This window comes from Anopheles arabiensis, chromosome 3, assembly GCF_016920715.1.
Source record: "Anopheles arabiensis isolate DONGOLA chromosome 3, AaraD3, whole genome shotgun sequence".
NCBI lineage: Eukaryota > Metazoa > Arthropoda > Insecta > Diptera > Culicidae > Anopheles > Anopheles arabiensis.
The window spans coordinates 20,581,788-20,606,704 of record NC_053518.1 but is presented as its reverse complement, the minus strand read 5'-3'; the positions used below and the strand labels follow the sequence as shown (position 1 = coordinate 20,606,704).

At 45.7% G+C, this 24,917-nt stretch overlaps 6 protein-coding genes across 8 annotated transcripts in view; 5 read left to right on the top strand and 1 right to left on the bottom strand.

Moving 5' to 3' along the window:
• Positions 1-1,380: 1,380 nt before the first annotated feature.
• Positions 1,381-2,915, top strand: LOC120902750. Its single transcript, XM_040311742.1, has 2 exons — positions 1,381-1,594; positions 1,657-2,915. Exons 1-2 carry the CDS (start codon positions 1,584-1,586, stop codon positions 2,189-2,191), a joined length of 546 nt encoding a protein of 181 aa, XP_040167676.1. The 5' UTR covers positions 1,381-1,583; the 3' UTR covers positions 2,192-2,915.
• LOC120902749 lies at positions 2,839-9,115 on the bottom strand. Its single transcript, XM_040311741.1, has 5 exons — positions 8,801-9,115; positions 5,567-5,682; positions 5,285-5,491; positions 3,516-5,211; positions 2,839-3,287 (listed from the first exon to the last, which is right to left on the bottom strand). The coding sequence occupies exons 1-4, from the start codon at positions 8,845-8,847 to the stop codon at positions 4,871-4,873; spliced, it is 711 nt and encodes a 236-aa protein (XP_040167675.1). The 5' UTR covers positions 8,848-9,115; the 3' UTR covers positions 2,839-3,287; positions 3,516-4,870.
• LOC120902747 lies at positions 6,116-9,492 on the top strand. The gene is made up of 2 exons (XM_040311740.1): positions 6,116-7,132; positions 8,334-9,492. Exons 1-2 carry the CDS (start codon positions 6,178-6,180, stop codon positions 8,693-8,695), a joined length of 1,317 nt encoding a protein of 438 aa, XP_040167674.1. The 5' UTR covers positions 6,116-6,177; the 3' UTR covers positions 8,696-9,492.
• Positions 9,493-10,121: 629 nt separating this feature from the next.
• Positions 10,122-11,288, top strand: LOC120905246 (vegetative cell wall protein gp1-like). Its single transcript, XM_040316139.1, has one exon. The coding sequence runs from the start codon at positions 10,122-10,124 to the stop codon at positions 11,286-11,288; it is 1,167 nt and encodes a 388-aa protein (XP_040172073.1).
• A 2,312-nt stretch (positions 11,289-13,600) lies between these two features.
• On the top strand, positions 13,601-14,381 carry LOC120902481 (vitelline membrane protein 15a-1-like). The gene has a single exon (XM_040311258.1). It carries the CDS (start codon positions 13,699-13,701, stop codon positions 14,140-14,142), a length of 444 nt encoding a protein of 147 aa, XP_040167192.1. The 5' UTR covers positions 13,601-13,698; the 3' UTR covers positions 14,143-14,381.
• A 4,920-nt stretch (positions 14,382-19,301) lies between these two features.
• The window catches only part of LOC120905096, a 188,564-nt gene continuing 182,948 nt past the window's right edge, over positions 19,302-24,917 (top strand). For 2 of the 3 annotated variants that reach the window (XM_040315797.1, XM_040315795.1), the window contains exons 1-2: positions 19,302-19,477; positions 23,286-23,791. The gene's annotated coding sequence lies outside the window, so the exon portion shown is untranslated. Of the gene's footprint in view, positions 19,478-21,749; positions 21,923-23,285; positions 23,792-24,917 lie in introns of those variants that run through there. The other variant, XM_040315796.1, reaches the window with a different exon arrangement.

The window sequence follows — 24,917 nt, the reverse complement described above, 5'->3', positions numbered from 1 at the left end:
GGAGCATCGATCACTGCAAACCGGTTCGGATCAACTGCGGGATGTTTGGTTTCGTTGTCCGATTCGGTTTCTTCACGCTCCGCCGACAAATCCTCGACTGCAATCATACCGCTTGGCAGTGGCGCCCTTGGATCGAGTTTGTATAAATACGAACTCAGCTGATACACTACGGGGTGATTGTAGTAATGTAGCTGCTGTGGAAGCTGTAGTTCCGTGGGCAGTTGTACCGGAAGATAAGCACTTTCCGCGAAATTAGATATCACCACCGAGCAGCACGTTGCGATCGTTAAGTATGGGATCATCATCTTTACTGCAACAACTTTATGAGCACAATGCCCTACGACAGCGACAATTCAATGGAGAGGAACTGAACGTGCGTCCGGTTGAGGAGGTCTGTTTTATAGGCAAGATGAGATGATCTTAAGAGATTTGTGTGATCATTCATTATTGGCAGACGTGGAGAGCATCATTACCCGCCCACCACAATTCTTTGATCGTTTCGATCGAAATCTTAGCAAATGTTTGCTGAGCAAACAGTCCACATATCGTTTCGTGGAAGCATTGAAATTTAGGAGAGCAGCACTGAAGGTCAGTAATGGATCATGATGACTTTATTCCATTCATGATACAGTTTTGCAAGTAGCTTTGCAAAATTGACATAATTTAAAAACAATCAATCGTTTTAATATTTACAATTCAGGATTTCACAAAAATGTTTAAAAAAACGAAAATTTAAACACTTTTTGCCACATAAAAAAACTAGGCTTTTTGAACATGTTTTGAAACATGATTATTTTTATTACATGTGAAGGAGGCTATAATAGAATTGAAAAATATATGAAAAGGTAAAATTGTACAATTTATTCTCTCATTTTATGTGATAAAATTTTCATCAACGCATAGGTTACTTCAGGCTTTAATTATTTCTGTAAAATTTAACAGAGTATGTTAGGGATAAAGTAATTCACTACCAAAGAGGCGAATAAGGGCACAAATAGGTCTAAACCCTCTTTAAACAGTTAAATAGCAATAACCAATTCACTAGGATGAAATTCTTTGCAGATCAACATTATCAACATTATAGGGCCGAACATACGTCAAAAGTATTACGTTATAATATAATAAATACAAAACATTTTTTTTAAATAGCCTTCAAATACATACAATCCGCTTTGAAAAATCAGTTTTCAACATTTTGTGCAACTCAAACAACAATTTTACATTTTATTTTTTTTATTTTTTATTTTAATTTTAACGGCTCATTTAAAATTACAACGGTGTATCTTGACTAAAACTTTCTTGGTAAAATTTTCTTGCACACCCTCTTCATCGAACATCGTTTGATCGATTATTTCTGCAATTTGACATTTGATGGTCCCGCTAATAACCAAAACAGAGGACAAAACAAAACAAATACGAAAATTTACATTTTGTCGGTCTTTTGCTCTTTCCGTCGGGGAAAAAGTTGCTGTGATTCATTTAGAAAGCTAGCAAATGATTCAAACGATCTATAATCAGTGCCAGTGTTTGTTGTAAAACAATTTCCTTCCCGAGCTCTATCGAATGAGCAGTGTGATAAAGCAATGGCGGAAAGGTATGATTTGATAACGGAGATTGCCGTGCCTATATGTGCTGAATTGATTGTTTTGGTTTTAGCGCTACCATTCTGAGCACCCCAGTAGATGAACAAGCCCAGCGAGACCTTGCTTCGTCCGAACAAGATGCCCAAAGCGTAACATCGGAAGAATCTCCCTACGACACAGGCTACCGAAGCTACCGCTATGGATACCGCCCGTCGTACAATTCCGATGACGAGCCGGAAGATGACGATGAGGGCGAGGAAGACCCGTACCAGGAGCTGTTTATGAATGCGTACCGCTCTGCACCGCAATCGTCGGACGAAGAGGAGGAAACGACCGGCGAGGGATGCCTGAGCAAAGTGTGCAATCCGGACGCAAAGCCACTCTCCCTGATGGAAGATTGGGATCTGTGGGATTACATGGACGAAAGTGAACTGAAGGAACGGTTAAAGGACCATCCACGGCTGCTGGAAGAGATTACCCGCAAACGAAAGCGGCGCATGCTGGAGGAGGAGGACGGTGCGACGGCTCGCGAAGACGACGAGCTGTGCGATGTGATGAACCGGGCGATTAAGTGTGTCCGTACGGAAACGCCCAGTTTGACCAGTTAAAACAGTTGGCGTGATCGGTATTTTTTGTGTGAGAAATATGCCTTTCTTTTAACTGCTTCCAGCAAACAATTTACATTGCTTTTTCGCATCTTAAGCTGTGTTACTTTTATGTGGATTAATTTTTTATTGAGTTTAAACGTCGTGTACGACGATATAGAATTTAACGAATTTCCTCTCATGGGTGTAAAATTCGAAAAGGATTTTATAACTGGAAACAAATACCCAGATAGAAAGGAGCAAATCGTATCAAGTGATTAGAACGTCTAAGAACTGCTTAGTGCCTAGCGGCAATAGTGATGTGAAATACTTCTCAAACGAATTTATCAGTCATTACGTACTCGCGGAGAGGAAGAGAGTACTTTAAGGTTGTTGGCTAAAGTATAGTTTTAAAGGTATTTAGTACGAATAGAATCGTAAAGAATATATTCGTCAACTTCAAAAAAATTGAAGCAATGGAATGGAATATTGCGTTGAAATAAATCGACTTATTTAAACAAGTAATTTGGATTAAAACGAGTCAAGGGATCCTTTTCTCAATATTACTTTTTGATTTTGATAGATAAACGATGATGGGAAATAGCGTTAAAGAAATTAAATTGTGTTTGTTTGTATTGCTGCAGGAAACGCAATTACTAACACTGTTCAGGTTACATCTGTATATTCGATTTTATTACGTGTAAATACTTAACCCTACCACTATTAACTACTATTTACTGCCGATAGAGAAAAAAAAAAACAATAACAATGGAAAACCACGCATACACCGAATCACCATTTCATCTAATTAAAACAATTGATAAGCGCCAACACGTGTTGACTGGGTTGAAACGTTCCACTGTGCAAACCGCATTCCCATTCGACCGTAACCCACTTCTTCAATGAGAAAACTGCATTCAGTTGCAGTGGGCCTTTGTGTAATTCAATTGATACTGATACAAGTTGATAGCTAACAAACAGATAGCACGGAAAGGAATTTTATCGACTACGGTGTCCGCTCACAGCCTTATCGTGCGTCCGGCGGTACTGTGGAGCCTTCGGAAACGGCCCCATTGGTCGGTTGATTAACGATCACAATCGGTGGGCCCACTTCAGCCGTCTAAAATGGGGGAAATGATAAGACGATAATACACGTTTAGTGGCTGTTGCAGTAGTGGCAATGAAGTGCAATCACTGTTGTGTGAATATGTGATGTACAATGTGAGTAACTTCTGTTACTTAAGTTTAAGGTATAAGTTAAATTGTTAGGCACAAGAAGTAGTTCACAACAAAACCGTTTCATTCGATTTTAAGAACACTTCTTTTAAAACACACTCCAAAATCCCACCTGACTCGTGCTGAAGCTTTCGTTGTACGATTTGCCAAAGTTGGCATCGTCGATATCGTAACCTTCGCGGTTTCCACAGCACAAACACATGGTGGGGTCGCTCGTTTCGTTTCGTGGCTTTGATTTGATCCGGGACCGCCCGTTAAGGAAACTCCGCTCGAGGCCGAGGACGGTTCAGGTGCAACTGAGCGATCGGCGATAGTAGCGGGAACTTCAAATATACAGCCACAATACAGCCACCATACGATAGGTGGCACACGTATACACCCCTCAAGCATGTGCGCGAAAGCCTCCCCCCTCCCCCCGTTTCCACAAACCCTTTCGGCTGCTCCGTCTGTCGTGGACGAAAAAAGGATGACTAAAACTGCGACTTTCCAGCCGGGTGAAACGATAGGCAGGAACAACTACTCCCCTGTGAACAGACTGTGATTGTGACTGAAGCAATTGGGCTGGGGTTTTCGTTTTCGTTTTTGTTTTGTTTTGTTTTGCTGCTCCCCATGTACTTTAGTCACACACCGTTTTGCTATCCATGCGTAGCAAATATTTCTAGCAACCAACATGCATGCACCCAATCCCAAACCACCACACGCTTCGCCAGGTTTCATAACCGATAAAGACACGAACAGGGAAGAAGACACAAGGGTTGTGCGCTGCATTTGCGGCGGGCCGGATTCTTATCGGTCACCACCGGTAGAACTCTTCACCGGCGTGTGTTGGTGAGGCAAACGAGAACGCTGCTTCCGACGAGAAACAACACGTTTGTTCAAACAAGAGAGAAGCAACAAAAAAAGTCTCCAGCGTACAAACAAATAACGTCTGTTATGCTCAGATTGAGGATTTGCCGAGTGAGTATGCAGTTTGCTCTGCTGCAGAGACTGGGAAAAGAGGCCTTACTCATCACTGTTTTGTGATTAATTCAAATCTGTGATTCACGTTCCAACCGGAGCTAGATAAACATCTTTCTGGTGGGACACTAAAAGAATAGAAAGGAAAGGAAACCTTGCTTATCGCGATGACTAAAAATGAACCCATTTTATAGCGCGCAATCAGTGGTGCTATCTAATCTAACACTATCAGGGACTTTGTGGCCTCGAAAGCGAGAGAAAATAAAAAAGTGTTTGCTATCGAAAGATTTGTACCGGTTGATAGCTAATTAAATCTGTACAATAGATACACTTCAAACGATATCTGATAACGACAAGGCCACCCTTAACCGCTGCAAGACACGTCGCGTCGTCTTCTTCTGTTTACATTTATGTGGTAATGATCGACGCAAGTAACGAACATACTAGCAAAAACGGCCACCATATGGCGGGTTTTTTTTATCATTCCAGTTACCTCGAAACGTTCTACCTTCAGTTCGATTGCCAATACGCGGCACAAGCCTGCTGTAACTGTTCCGACAGTGCCGACGGATCGTCCAGCAGCTGTGCTAGCAGAAACAGCTCCAACAGCGTCATCGATTTCGACTGCATGTTGGTGCGCAGATCGGGGCCGCGGAATATTTTCGGCACCACCAGGTACGGTGTGATGACGGCGTGCACTTCCGTCGGCCGCAGGTAGCCGTACAGGGTGTAGCGGCGCATCAGCTGCAGATAGCGCTTGGCAAAGTGAAGGCGCGTATCGTCGTACTCTTCGTGCAGCAGGTTCAGCACGTCGAGGGCGATCAGCCGCTTCGGTACACCGGCCACATCCCCTGGAAAGGAGGTTACAGCTGGGTAAATCGGGTGGGGCTTTGTGGCCGGTAAGATGGCTTTAACACAACCTACCCAGCACGACATCGACACAACGCTGAGGAAGCACTTGCACCTGATACAGCGAAAGGAACTGATGGAAAGCCATCGCACATTCCCGCGGTGCATGGGCCGAGCGCAGGTAATCCAGCAGCAGTGGACAGCCAGCTTTCAGCTTGTCGAATATTCTTTTCACGTGCGTTACGCTACCGCCGGTCACGAACAGCCCGTAAACGCCAATGTCTGGAAAAAGGGGGAAGAAGCGTCATGCAGTGGAATGTTTTTTTTTACACAGCCTGTCGGTACGAGCCGCCTCACGTTGCTCCAGATAATCGATGCAGGCCAGCAGGGCACGGTACTGCTGCTGGGTGATCTTCTGACTTCCGCTGACTTCCAGCACCGAGTTACGGCGCCTCCGGCCAAACACGATCGCGCTTGAACGACAAACACAGCGAAAAGCGGGTACATTAGATAAGCAAACGGGGTGTGTGTTTATGTGCCTAAAACGGATTGGATTATTTAACAACAACAGCAACTCTCTTTGCTTTTAGGCCGCATTTTTAGACGCGCAAACTGGGGTCGCCCGCTATGTATCACGTTACGCGGTGGGCTTGCAGCGAGCTTAGAGGTCGCCCGTAAACAGAAATGCAAAACAAACCGTTCTGGTGACCGTGAGGAGGGAGGTCTTGCTTGGGGTTTCAAAGAATCTGGCTAGCTCTCCCCACTGCCGGTGCGCGCTTTGTTTACAGAGCTGCTGGCAAAGTCACGGTCACGGCCATGAGCAAATGACCCACGGTGGGTCCAGCTAGCACCAGGGGGAGCGTACGGGAAAGCTATATAAAACCGGGTGGCGCCAGCAGGTGCCTGGTTTAATAAGCGCACGATCGAGCGCCAGCTTGATCCAGTGAACTTTCGGGGTGTGAAGGGTGATGAGCATAATGTGCACGATAGTGTCCGTCGTTTTGGCCAGCACGCTTCTGCTGGCATCGATCGCTTTCATAAGCGCAAGCAGTACGGCGGACGGTGGGCAGCACCAACCCGGGGACCAGCAGCTGGCAAACCATGACCCGAACGAACAGGGCGACATTTGGGAGCTCATATCGGCCGCATCCTTTCCACCGCAGAGCTCGGCCGACCGGATGCGACGCTACGATCGCTACCGGGGCAGGGCGCACTCGCACCGGGAAGAGGACGATCCGCTGCAGGCCGAAAACAGCCACGTGGTGGTGCAGGTTTACTCGGTCGATTCGGACGAGCAGCAGCTGGCGAACGAATCGTCACCAGCGTCGATCGGCACACCGATCCGCTCACTGAAGGTGGAGAACTACGCGACGTCCAAGGAGCAGATGGACGGCAAACCGACCGATCGGGTCGAGCGGAAGGTCTTTCCACCGGTGCGTAACGTGCAGGAAAAGCTGGACAAAGTGATCTCCTCCGTCGAGCAGCCGGAACAGCCGGAGGAACTACTCTCCGAACGGTTCTTTATCGACGATGCCGCTACGAAGCAACAGCAGGCACCGAACGGTGGATGGTATGGCGGTGGCGGCAATCCGTTTGATGGTCAAACGGATGTAGAGAGCTTCGAAAGGGAAATGGAACAGATGCCGCTGAAGCAGGGCAAATCGGCGTACGCCAACTCGGCACCCTTTTTCGACTACGGCGAGCACACGAGCCAGCGGATGTTGGACGAGTTCTTTGCGCTGCGCAACCAGGACACGCTGGCGGCCCGCCGCTCCAACTATGACTGGGGCGAGGGACAGCTGCGGTCGCGCACGCTCGAGGACATCGAAGCCCAGGGCCGTCGGGTGGCGGCTGGGAGAAGGAAACCGTCCGGAGACTACCAGCGCGAGGAGGACATGAGCTACGATCGCTACGCAGACTATGGTGAGTAGGAAATGTGCTCTGGTCTAGCGATGGGAAAAATGAAGTTTTTATCGAAAGTGATTCTGGAAAGCTCCGAAGTTTTTTGGAAAAGATTTCGGAAAGTAGGTCCGGAATCAGTTTCCGGAATCGATTTTGGAATCGGAATCGGCTTCGGAATTAGTTCCGAAATCGGAATTGAATCTGGAATCGGCTCCGGAGTTGAAATCGGTTCCTAAAATGGTTCCGGAATCGAAATCGTCTCCGGAATCGGGATTGGCTCGGGAATCAGAATCGGCTACGAAACGGAGTCGGTTTCGGCATCTCCATAAGAATAGGCGTTAGGGTCCAATGATGCTATGTATTGATAGCAGCAAATAATCAAAATTTACTTGTAAACGATCCATTCTCAAGGAGATACTAGGACTGATTTTGCTTCTGAAACTTCTGAGTTCAATTCAAGAACTGATTCTCATTCCGGAGCTAATTCCATTTCTGGAGTCAATCCTAATTGCGTTGCCGAGGCAAATTGCGATTCCCAGGTCAATTCCGATTTTGGAACCGATTCTGATCGCTAATACGATTCCGAAGCCGACACCGGAATCGGCTCCGGAGTTAACTCTGGAATTGGCTCTGGAATTGACTCGGGAATCGACTTCGAATTCGACTTCAGAATCGGCTCCAGAATCGACTCCGGAGTCAGAATTGATTTCAGCATCGGAATCGGCTCCTGAATTGGCTCCAGAGTCAACTCCGGAATTGGCTCCGGAGTCAAATCAGAAATCGGCAACCGAAGCCATCTCAGGAATCGACTCTGGAATTGATACGGGAATTGACTCCGCAATCGACTCTAGAATCGGATCCAGAATCGGCTCCGGAATCGACTCCGGAGTCAGAATCGATTTCAGAATCGGAATCGGCTCCGTAATTGGCTCTGGAATCGGCTCCGGAATCGGCTCCGGAATCGGCTCCGAAATCGGCTCTGGAATTGTCTCCGGAATCGGCTCCGGAATCGATTCCAGCATCGGAACCGGCTCCGGAAACGGCTCCGGAATCGACTCTGCAATCGACTCCGAAATCGGCTCCGGAATCGGAATTGATTCCCGCATCGGAATCGGCTCCGGATTTGATTCGAAACATGGAATCGGATAGGTCCGATTCCAAGCTCCCACCACTCCTCTGGTCCATTTCTAATGCTTCTCAACACCCCTCTTTTGCGTTACAGCTGCCTCCCAACAGCGTGCCGGTACGCAGAAGCTGGGCCGCAAGCAACGGGCGACACCGTCAACGCACGGCCAAACGCACGTCCTCAACAAGGTGCCGATCGTGGCGTACGATGGTGATGGATCGCTCGCACCGATGTCAGGCCAGCGCTCGCAGCAGTTCGAACGGTCCCGGTTCCACTACTCGCTCCCGTCGATGGTGTACAACCCGTACGCCGCCTGGGATCCGTACCATCTGAACATGTTGCGGTGGCCGCAGTGTGGCGCCTGCCAGCAGAACGCGCGCGCCCTCTGCACCAAGTGTGGGCTGTGTGCGGATTGCTGTGCGCACAGCAAATGCACCTGCGGCTGTCTGAATGGCTAGTTCAGGGGTTTGTTCCGGTTTAGTTTTACAACAAACAGCATCGACACATCGAGGCACGGAACACACTTTGAGACACGGGGAAAGCACAGCGTTTCGATACGTTACCACTTTCGCCGGTACTTGAAGTTGTCCTCCAGCCATTTCCAAAACATTGGAGCACAATTTGGAACAACGTGTTTTTTCTGCTTAACTTATTACACTTAATTTAAACACAATCATTTGGAAACGGAGCGTTGTTGTTGATTGCACCGCGACGACGGGCCACACACACTATTTTGACAGACGATATGTTTTGGGGCAGGACGCGCACCAGCGACGGCTGCTTGGATCAAGAAAAGTGCGGGGAGTTCCCTTTTTTCCCTTTTGCAACACAACACAACACCCCAAAAAGGAACACCTCAGCAAGCCGTTCTGTCGCGGACGTGCTGTGGGTGGTAGTGCGCGGCGTTGATGCTGTAACTTAATCCGCGGTGCATTGTGCGTCGATGCGCAAGACACAACACACAGCGCGCGCAAAACGCAAAGCACCACGCAGTACACGCAGCAGTTTTGTAACGTAGCGGGGGCGATATAACGTTACATACGATAACTGCTGATGTTTAGGTTAGGCTTTCTTTTTTTTTTAATTCATTTCACAAGTGTTTTATTCCATCGAATGGTATGTAATGCGATATTCTTTTCCGTCCTGTCTCCGCCGGTCTGCCTTGTTGCTAGGAAAGGCCGCAAAATTGGGTCAGCGTGGCTGGACCACCAGTTGCAATCAAAATAAATTATACCGTACATGCTAGGCAACATCATTTTTCTCTTTTCCTTATTTGTATTAATACATCACCAAACTCATTAATACACCGAAACTAATATACAATCACGTCCCGAGGTGGAGGAAAGCATTTTTCAACCCTCGATCATCGCCATTTGTTGTTTTTTTCTTCTTTCTTTACCTTCTTCCTCAACTGTCGATTAATGCATAAAACGAGGAACTGAAATAGGCCCTGTTTGTTGCTGAATAGCGCTGACCGAAGCACTTATTTGTTGCACAAAAAAAAAGAGCACTTCCAACGATCCATCCACCGATTCGATTGCTCACCGTCCAACCATTTCATTTTCCATCGAACCGGTGAACCGGTAGTCGTCGCTCGTCCGTCCTCGAGCGTGTTGTGTGTGTGCGGGTTTTGGCTTCCGCCTGACCTGGTGTGTCTGTAACAGCAAATAAAATAAAACATAACAAAAGACACCCGGAAGAGATCAATCTGCCCGCGCTGTGGACCGTTACATCCCGTTACCGCGTTCTTGAGAGAGAGAGATTCCCCGAAGGAGTCTGCCCGAATGCCGGCTGGTGCCTTAAGTGTGTGTGAGTCTCCCGTCAACCTCTTTATATAAGAAAGACCTTCAGACATTGGCCAGTGAACAGTGAGTGCGGTACGTTATGGCTATCAAGATCGGTTTGCTGTGTCTACTGTCGGTGGTGGCGGCCCGGGGGGCGTTAGGGCAGTGCGGTGAAGAGTGGTACGGTCGAGACCCGGATTTGGAGTACCCGAGTGTGGAGGAGCAGCGATCTTCCCGCAGCTACGAGGAACCGAGCGAGGAGTACTACACGGTGAAGCAGCAGCGTTCCCTGCGAGCCAGCCGTTACACCCCAGCAGTCTACCGGTACGCCAATGACTTCCGGCAGGACGGTGAGGTCAGTGACTGGGAGCGTTACGGTGCCGGGCGAAAGTCGCACTACGATGTGCACAAGGCACGCAGCCGCAAGTCGTACGATTCGTATGGTAAATCTTCCCGCAGTGATTACACCTTGAAGGGAGCGCCCGTTGGGAAGTTGTACGAGCGCAAGAAGACAAGCCGAGCGGCCAAGTACGGTGGGGAAGGTTCAGCTGGACCGTCGTACGGCAAGACAACCTCGCTGACGTATAAAGCCGTTGCACCGAAGGCAAGCTGTGCGCAGAATTTACTGATCGGTTGTACGCCCACCGTGACGCGGGTTCCGTGCTCCGCGAGTTCCCCTTACGATGGTCATGCTTCGGGCGGTGTTCCATACTACCCACCGGCTCCAGTGTACCAGCCTGCCCCGTCAGCTCATCATTATGGAATGCCTCACCCAGCACCTTATGGTGGGTATGGACCGCCACCATCGTCCCACTACTATCCCTCACCGGCAGCATCCCACGGAGCACCAATGCACCAGCAGAAAGAGCACTCCGAATACCCAACTCACCATGCCAAACCGTCCGAAGATGCCCACGGGTATGGCCCATCGTACAAAGCCGCCACACCGGAAGACATTCCCGGGTTTGCCGCACCCGTCCAGGAACCGCTGAGCGAATCGCCCAAAGTGCCGATCATCTCCGCCTTTGCCAAACCGTCCGATCCACCGACCGCCGGGATGCCACCGGTCAGCTCTACCCAACCGAGTATCAATGGGACAGCAGCGCCAGCAGCAGCAGGAGTGGAGGGTGAGACGACATCTCCCAAGACGCCGGTGGGGCCTGCGCTGACGCCCGCGCCAGCCGTCCCGCAGGAAGAAAACGAAGAGTTCTGGGGCTCGAACGCGGAAAGTTCAACGGACGTTGCCGAGGGCTCCACTGCCCGGTGAAGCGGATGTCGTGGGGGTGTTTGGTACATTTGAGGTAGAAAATAAACCCGTCCACACCAGGTCTCCGCCTTTGGGTTGGTGGCTCGGTGGAAACAAAACTTTAGCTCAATGGTGGTTTCATTCGTGTGCGTTTCTTTTCTTTTTTTGTTGTTGCGCAAGTATGATCGACGCGTGTGGAGTTTGAATTTGTTCACGTCAGCAAAAGGTTTGGCTGAGGTTGTTTGGTGCGGTGCATGACCCAAATGCCTGGCGTTAGCGTTGGTTGTTGAGGGTATGGAATGTTGCCATACAGGTTTTGTTGTGCTGGGTTTGATTTAATTGCTTAATATTTATTTTAAAATCTTTAAATAAAGCCATAGAATGAGGCTTGTATTTAATATTGATTCATTGTAGCTGATCGACGGATGATCTTGGCACCAATGAACTTGGAAAATAATTGAAATAGATATTTTCTTGAAAAAATAATGCTTGCGTTGCATTCGATCAAAATACATTACTTTATTAAATCTTTTTTTATATATTTCACATGAACCGATCGAAAGGCATTTGTGAATGAAATTGGCGCTGATATCAAATGGAATCTCTTTAGTCTTTTCGAACTGTTTTCAAAACGCAAAACAAACAAAAATCTTCATTTACACATCAACCAGATATGCGAAGTAGAAAATGTTGTTGTTATAACATGGATATTTTAGAGTACAAAAAGTTATTTTAAAACATTTTCTATTAACCTAATTAAATAGGTAAAAGATATGGCTTGGAAGAAATTTACCGTCCTTTTAAAATTACTGTACGCTGCATCGTTTTGATTCACTTTTATCGAACGATACAAGCATTGAAATGCAGTTTTCAGCAATGTTTTATTTTTTAAAATATTTTTTGATAGCTTTTTAAAGTTATTGATAGCTTGATAAGACTATTATTGCTGAATTCCCATCAGTCTACGCAACCCCATTCATGTCCGTTGCCTAAATTCATATTTAAAAATCATGATACTTGAAAAAACATGTATAATGAAGCTTTAACAGGGTTTTCTAAGGTTTTTTTGTTTTTTTTTCCGAAAATCTTTGGTTGCTTCCCATTAGTTTGTTTCTTTCCAGAATTGTTTAGGCGTTTCCCAGAATTTGTTGGTTTAATTATATTGATGTCCAATGGGCCGATTCCAATAAATCGTGAGACGAGCCCAAAAAATTATGGAAACCTATTGTGGAAACCCCTGTAACAAACATTAAACATCATATATTCATCAACTCACTTTCTAATTGCCATTTTTTCCATAATGAATAGATAATTTATTTCTGTGGAGAAGCTATGTATTTCTGTAGTAATTTAATTTAAATTTCTTGAATATGTCTACTGATATAGAACATGATAACAAATTTAATAAACGCTGATATAAAAGTTAAAATACAAGAATGGATGATTATATCTGCTAAATAATGGATTTTAATATATAATAATTTGTATATTGCTCTGATAAAGCTCTCCTGTACAGCTTGATAAAATCATTAAACATTATCACCTCTAAATGTTAAAATTATTTCAATTATTAAAAGAGACGAATGAGGCCAATCGGCTCAAAGTCTCTATCCTAAGGAATAGGAAAAACATAATGTGGAGAAACTAATTTAACATTATTAAATTAAAATAGTCTAAGTTTGAACTTACTGCTCCGAGTTTTTTTTTTGTACATTTTTTGGAAAACTGGTAAATGTATCTTTTTTTTAGCAAAACATAGAAAAATGCCAATTTTCACCATGTTCTGTAAATTAACGAAACACTCAGAGGAATTGTAACAAAAATTAGGAGAAAACTTTTGCTTTATGCTAAACCTCCAATAATGGTTGATAAGTAGTCCGATCCCTTGAAATCTTCTTTTAATAAACCTTTTTGATCATGATGTGCTCATATCAGTGCTAGCCGAATGTTCTGCCAGACCTTCGACTTGGAGAAGAACCTCGCCAAAATGCGTAAGCGAAATGCTTTGCTTTTCGCTACCGTCGCTTCTACCGTCTATTCAGCAAACACGAACGGTGCGTGTGTTTTATTTTCATTCTGCCACAAACCCGAGCACCACCAACCAACGGGGTTGTTTCCTCTTCACCGCAATGAAAGCATAAACATGAATTTCGGGCAACCAACCCGTCGGAAAGCCACTTGTTTGGGACAACTTTCGGAGTGAGGCGTTGCACAAAGAGCGAGAGAACAAAAAAACATCCTCCACGTTTTGTTTGTTACTCTTTCCTTGGCCGCTATCTTGGCATTTCGCTTCCTTTAGCGTTTACCCAATGTCTGAGTGATATAAAATGACCCCTGAGTCTGTGGTAAGAGCATCAGTCAGCTGGCAAGCCTTCCCTTCTTCAGTACAGTAGTGTCCCATTACGCGCAGTATCAACCACCGACGAACAGGATGAACAGCTTCATTGCGATCACTCTGCTGGCCGTGATTGGGGTGGCCATTGCGGCTCCCGCCAAGTACGGCGGTGGACACGCCCACCATGGAGGAGTCGTGCCGGGACCGGCCGTCGTCCACACCTACCCGGCCGTCGCACCGGTGGTCAAGTGCGGCCACAATCTGCTGGTGAGCTGCGATCCCCACCATCACCCGGTGCCGTGCAAGGCTGCCCCGGCTCACCACGCCGGCTATGGACACCATGCTCCGGCCCCTGCCCCGGCCTACCACCATGCGCCGGCTCCGCACTACGCCCCGGCCGCTCCCGCCTACCATGGTGCCGAGGAGCATGGTGAGTACCGCGCCAAGCACCACAAGAAGCACCACAAGAAGCACCACGGCAAGGGCAAGAGCGCCGACAACGTTGGAGAAGCGATCGACAGCAGCTCGGAGGCGATGTAAGCGGTCTGCGAGGGTCGTTGCAGCAGCAGCAGCAGCAGCAGTGCGCAAGGAGGAAAACGCTTTGCAAGCTGGCTGGTGAATCATTCAAGACTGAATACAATTCCTTTCCTATATTTTCCTATCCGCCCTGGTTTCCCTTCCCCCTCTATCAGTCGAACAGTTTGTGGTCGATTGGAGAAATGAGGTGGAAACAGGGACTGCGTCACAATAAAATGTGAATTTTCCTAACAAAAAGACAATGCTTTTAAAGTTTTCCTATTGCATGAGTGATTGAAAGAAAATTCAAAATTTGAATTAGTTTTAGAACTATTATTTGGGCTTTGAATGAGTGGTCATAGAAACATAATTTTAACACTCTGCGCGCTGTGTGGTTCTTTTTGGAATCACAACTTTGTTCACTCTCCTTCTCTGTGATTGGTCTCGCAGCAACTCTCAGCAGAGCGTATTGCAGCGGGAAGAAAGAGGGAGCGCTTATTGTAGTAGCGGCATCGTATGTGAGGATCGGAAAGAGAGTGAACGATCGTTAGCCAATGAAACGCGCTCATCGCTCTCTTATCTTGTACTGTGTTCTTCGCAGAAAGCTAATGCAAAATGCCAGCGCCCAGAGTGTTAACAAAGCAAATAGAACATGAAAAAATTGATAAAAAAATATTATTCCAAGAAAGCATTCCAATTTGGTCTATGAGACCATCAAAATACAACTGTAATCCTTTTGCAGGGCTACTCATATTAGTGGCATGCTTTGTAGACTTTTTGCGCTAAGCGGTTATAACAAAAATAAAGCAAACATTTATCATTTCCAGTTAGAAAGATAAAATATATCAACTTTTCGGATTTTATATGTTTATTAAACATGTTTTTATACATAATTTTGTACACTTTTTGTACGTCATGTGTTAAAGCTTATTCAACATTATTATCTTATCAAATAAAGCATGTAGTTGAAGTTTACTACACCCGCACTCTGTTCAGTAAAAAAAATAATTGCTTTAGATTATGATAAAGATAGAACAAATACATAAACTGTTTGACATAGTCATAAGGACGTGAATCCTTCATTTATCCTCATATCCGGCGCAATAACTGCAGTAGATTTAGAGCAACCACAACCCTCTAATGACCTTGGCTATCTGTGAATTGATCAGTTTAGAGATAGGAGATACGTATGGAGATCCTATGAGCCTTTCGATAGATCCTGTGAAGAGCAGGTTTTTTGTAGCGAGGGGAACCACGAGACTGCCCAAAGTTGGAAAGACATGGATTACTTGTACAAAAAAAAAAGTCATGTTACCGATCAATGTTGACACGTTTCAAATCATTCTTTGTTATGAACCAATACTTTCTAAATGTAAATTAAATTAATGCATTATTTAATACTATTCGCATAATTAACATAGATTTTAATCGAGGAGTTAATTGTTATGATTGCATGTTTTTAAATCACGTGTGCGATTATCAGTCCCATTCAAACGTCTGACAGTATTAACTGTCTGTCACTACGATATTAAAAACTTCCGGAAAGAACATTGGTCCAGAACATATAAATATGGTTGTCCATATGTCTCTGTATGTGGATCTAACACATATAAGTTTTTATTGCTTCTTCATAATGGCACTCAGCAATGGTCGAATCGTTATTTTTAGAACATTCTCAGATTCCACCAAAAGTTGTTTTGCAGCAGTTTACAAACAAAAAAACACTCAGAAGTGCAAAAACTTGCTAGACATTCTAGATGACGAATACGGATGAGGAACTCGTTCCCCAAAACAGCTGCAAACGTTCAATGTTTATCAAAAACAACACAGCCACAAAACAGAAGCTATATAAGCAATCCGTACGCATGATGTGGCCGTTTGTTCGATAGCTGACGTGAAGATAGGAAGACATTTTACAACAATCGCAAAAATGAAGTTCGTGCTCGCCTTACTATTCCTGCTTGTGGCAGTGCTGAGCATCTGTCAGGCTGCTCCAAAGCCGGCCGACGAAGAAAGTGCAACCGCTAATGAACCGATGGAGATGAGTGCATCTGCAAGTGAAAAGCCGAGTCCGTACGATCCAGTCAAAATTGCCGCACTGCAAGCTACCGAGACGGGGCGCTACTGGTTAGGATTGGCGGCAAACCTGATCACCGAGTTCATTAACAATAAACCATAAGCTTTTCGTTGAATATATTCGCTACAAATCGATTGTTCGATTTTCAAGTGTTGATACGTGCTGTAGATATTGTGTTGTAAAAGTATTCAATAAAAGACATCTTGCATTACGTATCTTCGAAGTGTTCGTATCTTCGTGAATCGGTAGCTCTGTGTACATTTACTCTCTTCACACAACTTCACTACACGTTGCGAAGACTTCGCACAACTTGTGCAAACAGACGAGGCTTGTCAATCTGTGCGAGATTCCTACTGGAAGAGTGAACGCCTCGCATGCGTTAGAAAGAAGTTGATAATTTTTAACAATAAAACTGATAACTACTTTCATCAAAATCTTGGAGTAATGTCGGAAACTTTTAAATATTAAAAACACCACAAAATGAAGCAAAGATAGATAAAAATGATATTTTAATCTGGAGAAAATCATCCCAAATTCATTTAACTGATTTTTAACCAAGAATTTTCACTGATAGTGCGCTTTTAATATTTTAATATCTTAAACTTTTCGAGCAATCACCAGCAAAGGTCACCATTGCACAAGTGTTTAGGTGTATTATCATCTTTGGGGACTACCTGTATTACATTTTAAAGTTTTACAGTATACGCGCTAAATCGTTCTAATTGCGTTTACTGTTACATTGAACCTCAATAAAAAGTAAAGGTGGAATGCAAAGAAAGAAAATATTTCACGTACATTTGCCTAATTGTTAGGCGTAAATTAATGCAAGTTTCCAGTTTTAGTTGTTTAATCGTTGCCTAAACTTATATTTAATGAAATAATTGCGGTAGTGCTAAAACGAGCATGGATGTGATTTAAACCTCACCTGGAGGTTTAGCTGATAAGAGGCTGTTAATTAAATGAATTTTACAATTTATTTCAAATCTTTTTTATTGTTAATCGTATTTCAACGATATCATAAACAAAGAAATAACAATTATTTTGCAATATTTAGTATATTAACACATGTTTCTAGCAGTATTTTACCTTAGGTTCTTGATACCTATTCTCAACCATTGGTGTTCGCAGATAATTATAGGTCACGTTTTTTTATACATTAATTTAGAGTATGTTGAAGCACGAACCTTACGGAGAAAGTTGTGTAGCATGAGTGAATAGGGAAAAGCTAGAGAATGAAAATTGGCACGCAACACTGCCTCCACCGTATGCCTCGTTGTATACATTTAGGCGCAGTATAGCTTCAGGTTCGTCAACCTGTTGATTTATACTTAAACCATTATCATCAGCAGCTTTTTTTACGTTAGTGAGATGTGTGTTAAGATTTATTCTTCATTTATCCTCATGGTATTAGCAGCAATTACCTTAGTTTAATATCACAAGAAATCTCGAATTGAATCCAGCAACATATTAAAACATAAGACATGGTCCATGTTCAATTAAAACTCAAATTATTCTTTTGCAATAATATGAAAAAGTTAAATTATTTTAAACTACAAAATGTTTTTGCATCATTTTTGGAAATTATGCTTTTTCTACTGCCCCAATCTATTCAAGCAGTACGGGTGCATAAACAATCCTCCTAAAACGGCGTGCTCAAAGCCCTGAAAGCTCACCAATACCAATACTCACCCACATGGACAACCTTTCAGATGCAGATTGAGAGAGACAAAACACAAACCTGACCCATTGCCCCAGACCTGTGTTGGGTAAGGGCCGGTAAGGGATGGTATCCCGTGTTTTTGACACGCATCGCAAGCGAGAGCAGAACCTGTACCTTGCGCAACGGTTCGCGCGCATTACGGTGACCATGTCGTCGGTTCGGTTTCTTCAATGACAACCGAGTGCCCTATTGGGGGCGAGGAGGAGGGGGGAGTCTTGCCCCAACTCAAGTTAGTGTGTCTCTATTTCATTGGAAGCGTGGCGTTGGAAGGTAACAATATAACAGTAGAACAGTTTTGTGTTGCGAAGAATTTGCCCAACTTGTGCAAATAGACGAGGTTTGTCAATCTGTATGAGATTCCTACTGGAAGGGTGAAAATTCTTAATTGCTGTGAGTCAGAATTTCGGAGAGATCATAGATAGAGATTCATTCAGATTCATAATAGAGAATATTTTAGAACATGTTTTCAACTTACAAGAAATTTTATTACGTACAAAAAATCATCTATTATTTTAAACTCGGAGTCGCAAGTGTTAATTTCATTTCCAAATGGTTGAATTCTCATGATTAACTTTGAATCTTTATTGCGCAATATTGACTAATTTCATAATTAAACTAATCCTAATAATATTAAAAAAAACCTTACTAGCTTTGACAAATATGCAATACACGACGGTAAATGCCAAATGAGATGGAAGCCATTTTGTAAAAAAGGAAAATATTTGTTATTACTTAAATACATTAAAAACCCATTATTATATTCACATTTCGAAAAAATCTACCAATCAAAGACACATAAAAACTACTGACCCAATTAAGACTCCTTCTTAGTGCATTAGTGAACAATATAACACCATTCAAACGGGAATGTACTAAAAGTCGGCCAATGTACTAAATTCCCATTCTCGGTTTCGAGCCCTAACCACCAAGACGCTACGCTAGACAACAACTTTCCTAGTGGATGGCCGTGCGCAAGAAACGGTTGTTTGCCGCTCTCCCGAAATACAACGAAAGATTCCGCGAAGCTCGCCCTAAGATTGGCTCCGGTATGGATCCTCACACAAACACACCCTCACACCGGTTACACGGCAGTAGCTTGCTTCCCGTTGTCACTCCACTCGTGCCCTAGCTGACTGTCTGCGAGAGCGCATCACAAGAGAGCACACACCGAAAGCGCCTGCCTGTGTTTCGCGGCTCCGAAGGACACGCAATACTCCCACGACTGTGCGAGCATGAGAGCGCGAAGGGAGTAACACCACCCGCGCGCGTACGAAGAGAAAGAGAGAGAGAGAGAGATCGAAGGGTGTAGTAGTATGGTGCCGTTGCAGGCGGCTGCTACACTCGTCGGCCAAGCGGTTGCTGCTGGTCGGAAAAGCTTCCACCTTCAGTCTTCAGTCAGTTTTCCCACCGGTCGTATGTGCCGCGTACCGCGTTTCGCAAGGCCACCCATTCGCCTATCGGTCAATCTCTGTCATCTCTGTTTTGTCCTCTGCAACCCAACCCCAACACTAGCAGCGTCATCAACCATTCTGGTCCCTTCCCACTTTGTGTCCCTCATCACGGTAGGAGTTGGTTTGGTCAAGTTCAATTTTTTTATGGGTTGATCCTACCATCATTGTGTCAGTGCGTGTGCCTGTCGGTATGTTTTCCCAAAGGCGGTTTTAGCCTAATGGCTTGCGTCCAAAACAGTAAATCCACGAAGGGAGAATGTGTGTACCTTGTGCAGCAGTGAAATGAACAAAAGCTAGAAGAAGGACAAAATGGATACACGCACGCCCAAAAGTTACTCAAAGTTTTCTGGTGGAAAGAAATCAGCAAGACAACATCATTGAAACACAGCTGAGCTGTAACAACTCGGAAGAACTCGTACGAAACCGGAACCCGAAACCAGAAATTTGACTATGAAGTGGTGCAAAAGAGGATAAGAGCACCCTGTAAGCATTCCCTCCCCAGTTCCACCACCACCACCCATCCATATACTGAACTAAAATAGTGTCCAAAATGACTCCGACTGCCTCGGTGGATGCTCCCGGTTGCGTGACCGTGTGCTTACGCTGCGAATAAATCAATTCTTTTTTCCCGTTGTTAATTAACTTAAAAGTTTTCCGTTCGTTGTTTCGCACTGTATTCGAGGCTCACTCTCTCTCTCTCTCCGTCTCTTTGTGCTCGCTCTCTCTAACTCCCTCTCTATGGCTCTCTGTTTAAGCCTTCGACAATCCTTTACTAGCAGCAGCACACACAAAAATGACGCCTGATAAGGTTCGCCCACCTAGCAAAAGCTTCCCAATACAAGCTGTCCCGATAAGAAGACAGACGACGACAGGAAGGCCGAAGAAGTAGTCGCCTACTCTGCTCATTCGATTACTATCCAAGGGCGTGTGTATGTGTGCCGAAAAGTGTGCGAAATAGACGTACTACGGAACGGAAGTGTCGGAACGGGACGACAAAAGAGTGAGCAAGAGCGAAACACCCACCACCACAGGGTGTGATTGTTTCGTCGTAGGCACACAAGGCCGAGGATCCTTGCTATCAACAACGGCACCCACTGTTTGGTTGTTGTGTGTGTGTGAGTGTCCTTTTATTGTTTTCGCAGTGCTCGAAAGCAACCTGTGCCAAGCCAATCAATTTCGCGTCGCAACGAATTACGAACCCAGTCGCCCTCACTGGCTGGGCCTGAGACTGGGGCGGAAATAAATAAAAAGAAAACCTCCCGTCCCGTCGGTCTCGGGGGTGGGGTTCGGTGTGTGTTCCTTGTGTTTCCCAGCGTCCTTGCGCTACACGGTCCGTGTGTCTGTGTGGGTTTGGAAAAGGTCGCGCACACACCTCCGGAAATGGACGGAACTACGTGTTGCAGCACCGTCGTCTGCCAAGCCTGCCTGCGTGGAGGTTTCCGACGCGTTGCCACATTATGTCACAGTTTCGGATGGAGACGACCTCGAAAGCTTCGTTTAGAGGTTGTGCTCCAAAAAGACTCTTCCAGCCAGCTCCAGAAGTGGGTTTTGTGAATCTATTTGTTCTGTCTAACGCGAAACTCAAGTTCCAAATAGCATTTCGTGCATAATTTTAAGAGAGTATGCGTGACTTTTTCGGCACGGAAGGTGGATTTGTGTTTTGGACCGACGCCCCACCTGTACGGCCGAGTGCGTGCATATTCAATGCTCTCGTGCAAGCACGGACCCCATTGTGCGAACGGATATATGGGAGACTGCTGATCGGTGTGGCTGCCCCTGCCTTATTGGCGTGAGCACACCATATGTTCCGGTTCGCTCCCGAAGCAGGTATCTCTACTTTTGGGCCGAGTACCGATTACTCCCGCTTTTCGAGCCTGAAGTGATAAGAATTTCAGGAGACGGGGAGATAAGCGATGCCGGATGTTGTCGGGATGACAGCAGCCCGAACGCAGACACGCACACGCTGGTAGAAGAAGCATAAGCACACGAGAGAACCACCCGAGAGAAGCCACGGACACATACGGCACACAGGATGTGGAGAGAGCGAGAGCTTGTGAAGTTCGGGAAAACCGGAAACCCGATGCAGAATGATCCACAAACACACACACACACACAAACGAAGAGAGAGCGAGCGTCAAACTGCCCATACACACAGTTTCGTTGCGAAACGCACAACAGAGTGATTGGAGTGGCTTTGGGAATGCAAATCTCAACTTGCAAGGCATCGCTTCAAAGCGGAAGAGGAGCGTGAACGATCACTGTCTCGGTGTGCGTAGGCCGTGCGTATATGTGTGGCAATCGGTAATCGCTGTCGGTTGCCATGGCGATAGTCGCAGCAGTCGGTGTCGGTTCGACCAGTACCAGTTGGCTGGTGTGGTGAGTCAGTTGTGTCAGTCTCTCCGTGCGGGACTTTGTCACTTCGTCAACTTGGAGGTTTTGCCGAAACTAGGGCCTGGAGACACTCTGTTGATCGGGCTTGAGGCAACCGTGCAAGCTTTCGGAGAGGTGCCCATCACAGTGCCAGGAGCTGAGGGGCTCCCGTTTCCGTGTGTGGATGTATGTACAGGGTGTATGTGTGTGTGCGATAGTTTAAGGCGGACAAATATCTTCTGAACTCTGCTGAAATGGTCTCCCACTGATGTTACATTCCCGGAAGTAATTGGTGTGGTCATAATCAGATGTTGGGATTTATGTGTGTGTGTGTGTGTGTGTGTGTGTGTGTGTGTGTGTGTGTGTGTGTATGTGTGTGTGAGTGGGTGAATATGTTTGTGTATTACTCTGAAACATATGCGAACAGAAGACACCCCAAAACGAAATATAGATCTTCCAGAAGTTAAGATTACACTGGTTCAACAATAACCTCAATTACAGTTGCGTCCTTCACTGCAGGATCTTCCAACCCGCAGCTGAAACAATTACCTCCTGTCAGTGACAGTGGCTGTCATTTCTGCCTTTACGATCTAAGTGAGTGGCTTAATTTCTGGCAACTGTTTTGTGGGTGTGTGTGTGTGTGTATGTGTGCCTGCCAAATCACCCAACGACAATAGTGAAGAAAGCGTTCAAAGCGACCAAAAAGAGAACGGTGCGGTAAATGCGAAACGAAAGCACCGGAAGCGCCAATGCAATGCAAAGACAAAACAATGCCACGGATGTGTGTGTGTGGGGAGAGGCGGGGCATGGAGACAAAAGAGCCTGCTCCACTTGTGTGCCGCTTGTTGACGCGCTTGTTCCGGGCGTGGGTTGCATTGTTGTAGTTGGCAGCGTGTGCTCGTTTTGGGGCCCGGGATAAAGGGATGATGATGATAACCAAGCGAGGAGGAGGCAGATGGAGGGCGAGTTTCTGCTTGAGCGGGCTCGAAGAATTGCCGCAAGAAAGTGGATGGAAGTGAAAGCATTGTAGGCCGCAACGAGTGGCCACAGAACACAGTGCCATGTGGCACAAAGCCCCGCAAAACCCGGCTGTGGTGGGTTCGGGTAGAGCTCCTTCTCTCCTAGCTACACAGATTGTGTTATGTGGCACAATATACGGCACAGGATACAGTGACAATGCATTGAAAGCAACGTAGCAAGCGGTGCAATTTTCTTGCAAACAACAGAAGGGAAGGACAATACACACAACCTGTGCACAGTAATGCAAATTTTACGCCCTTCCACGGCAACCCTCAGGGTACGTATCTACGAGGGGAAGCCCGTTGGTTGGGAAGATAATAGAGCAGCAAGTTGACCGATTTACATGAACGCGACACGAGTTTTGCGGGTCCGTTGCTGCGTTGCTTAGTGTTACTTGTTATTAGTGTACTTGGTGTTACTTATTTTTCTGTTAAGCGTATGCACCGTTACACTGAAAGGAATGTGAAGCAGTTAACAAAACTGCTTGAAAAGCTAATTTTTGTTTGTTATTTTTCCATCCCCCCTGCAGAATTGACCGCGTTGCCGGTATAGTAAGATAATCCAACGTAGAAGTGCATTGTGCGCGTGTAGTGTGTTATTCCCAGTGTGTGTGCGTGTGCGTATGTGCGTAGGTGCATTGCTTATACTGTCTATTCAACTAACTTAGCCCTTTGCTGTGTGTCTGTGTCGTGAACGTCAACGCTCTAGTGTCTATTCCCATCCTCGTGTGTGCGTGTATGAGCGTGCTTTTGTGTGTGTATGGTAGCTAATCTATGGATAATTGGTGTCTATGTGCGAAACCCAAAGGAAGCTGTTATCAACTAGGCTTGAAACCGGTAGCTTGCAGTGATACACTGTGTTTCTATGAGTGTGTGGCGTAAAGTGTGACAAGCGCGTAGCGTTACTGAAGCTTCATGCGAGATACTACTAGGCAGCTTTAGTAGCAGTGTGAACAAACGCAGCAGTACTAAGGATTAACCAAGTGAAGCACCGAAGGAAGGAAGGCCAAACAAAGCGGGCTCAACCTTCAGACAGGTATGTGTTTATGCAGCCCAAATGTTGTGTATGGCTTTCGATCGGTCAGCCAACACACAGTTTATGAACCGACCGCCGGTACCGGTTCAGCGGGAACAGCGCAATTTGTACGCTCATGAATATTTATTTTGCCACCTCGTGCCGACAAACTCCATACTAGTAGTAGTGGTGGTAGTAGCGGGTTCGCTGCGTCCCAGGTTCTGTCTCTCCGTGCGCTGGAGCGTAAATGCGTTTTTGACCACTTCGGCAAGTGAAATTTCACCCCCATTGCCCATTTCATGGCACACCGTAACAACCTTCAACCGTTTGAGTGAGTGTGCCTTTTTCTTCTTTCGTGCCACTGCTGTTGCGGTGTCAATAAAGGGACACACGGGATATGGATGCGTTCGCTTCGTGCCCCAGCTCTCGAAATGACTGGTAATACAACAGCAGTAAGCGTGACAGCCCTCACGTACGAGCAATTTATCACCGAGCCCGAAGTGGAGGAAGGAGTATGACAACGAGGTGAATGTGAAGTGTGGTGCCTAAGAGATGGCAGAGCCTGCAGAGCCACTGTGTGCCGTTCGGCAAGGGGCGTAGCACAGTAAAAGCAAATTCTTTGATATTTTGTGACGAATTAATGAGGTTTTGCGGCATGCTTCTTTTTTTGTTTCGTGGGAAAAGAGCAATTTTAAATGCTCACTAAAATAAATGGACACTTTATTCAGTGTCTTGTGTGAAATAAAATAACAAGCGAATGATAACAACTGTTCACAAATATATTGCTGTTTTAGAAGTGAAAATATTACTTTAAATCGTGTTCAAGCATGCAAACGCAACAATTCCTACATCGTGCGTTCCAGCCCAAAGCTTAAACCCGATCCCCACAACCGATTCTACACCGTGTAATGTGTTCGCCGAGCATCAAAGAGCAGCCCCGGCCAGAAGCGCTGGAAATTCCGCTCTCGTGCCACTTTGAACACATGTAACGCGCCCGCGGTAGTGTTTGCATTCATAAAGGCAGATTTTTAATCCGCAACAGCGCGCCGTATGCTATGCTCTCTGATATGCTAATGCACATTGATGCTACCAGTCAAAAGGAGGAGATCGTGGTGGGTTGAGAAAATATATGTGTGCAAGAAACGTG

Bases quoted from the DNA above. Each gene is read 5' to 3' on its own strand.
- LOC120902747 (XM_040311740.1), top strand. From the start codon at position 6,178: ATGAGCATAATGTGCACGATAGTGTCCGTCGTTTTGGCCAGCACGCTT. The intron at 7,133-8,333 runs GTGAGTAGGAAA...TTTGCGTTACAG, and splicing joins CGATCGCTACGCAGACTATG to CTGCCTCCCAACAGCGTGCC.
- LOC120902481 (XM_040311258.1), top strand. From the start codon at position 13,699: ATGAACAGCTTCATTGCGATCACTCTGCTGGCCGTGATTGGGGTGGCC.
- LOC120902749 (XM_040311741.1), bottom strand. From the start codon at position 8,847: ATGTTTTGGAAATGGCTGGAGGACAACTTCAAGTACCGGCGAAAGTG. The intron at 5,683-8,800 runs GTAACGTATCGA...TTGTCGTTCAAG, and splicing joins TTCAAGTACCGGCGAAAGTG to CGCGATCGTGTTTGGCCGGA. The intron at 5,492-5,566 runs GTGAGGCGGCTC...CCCTTTTTCCAG, and splicing joins CATCGATTATCTGGAGCAAC to ACATTGGCGTTTACGGGCTG.
- LOC120905246 (XM_040316139.1), top strand. From the start codon at position 10,122: ATGGCTATCAAGATCGGTTTGCTGTGTCTACTGTCGGTGGTGGCGGCC.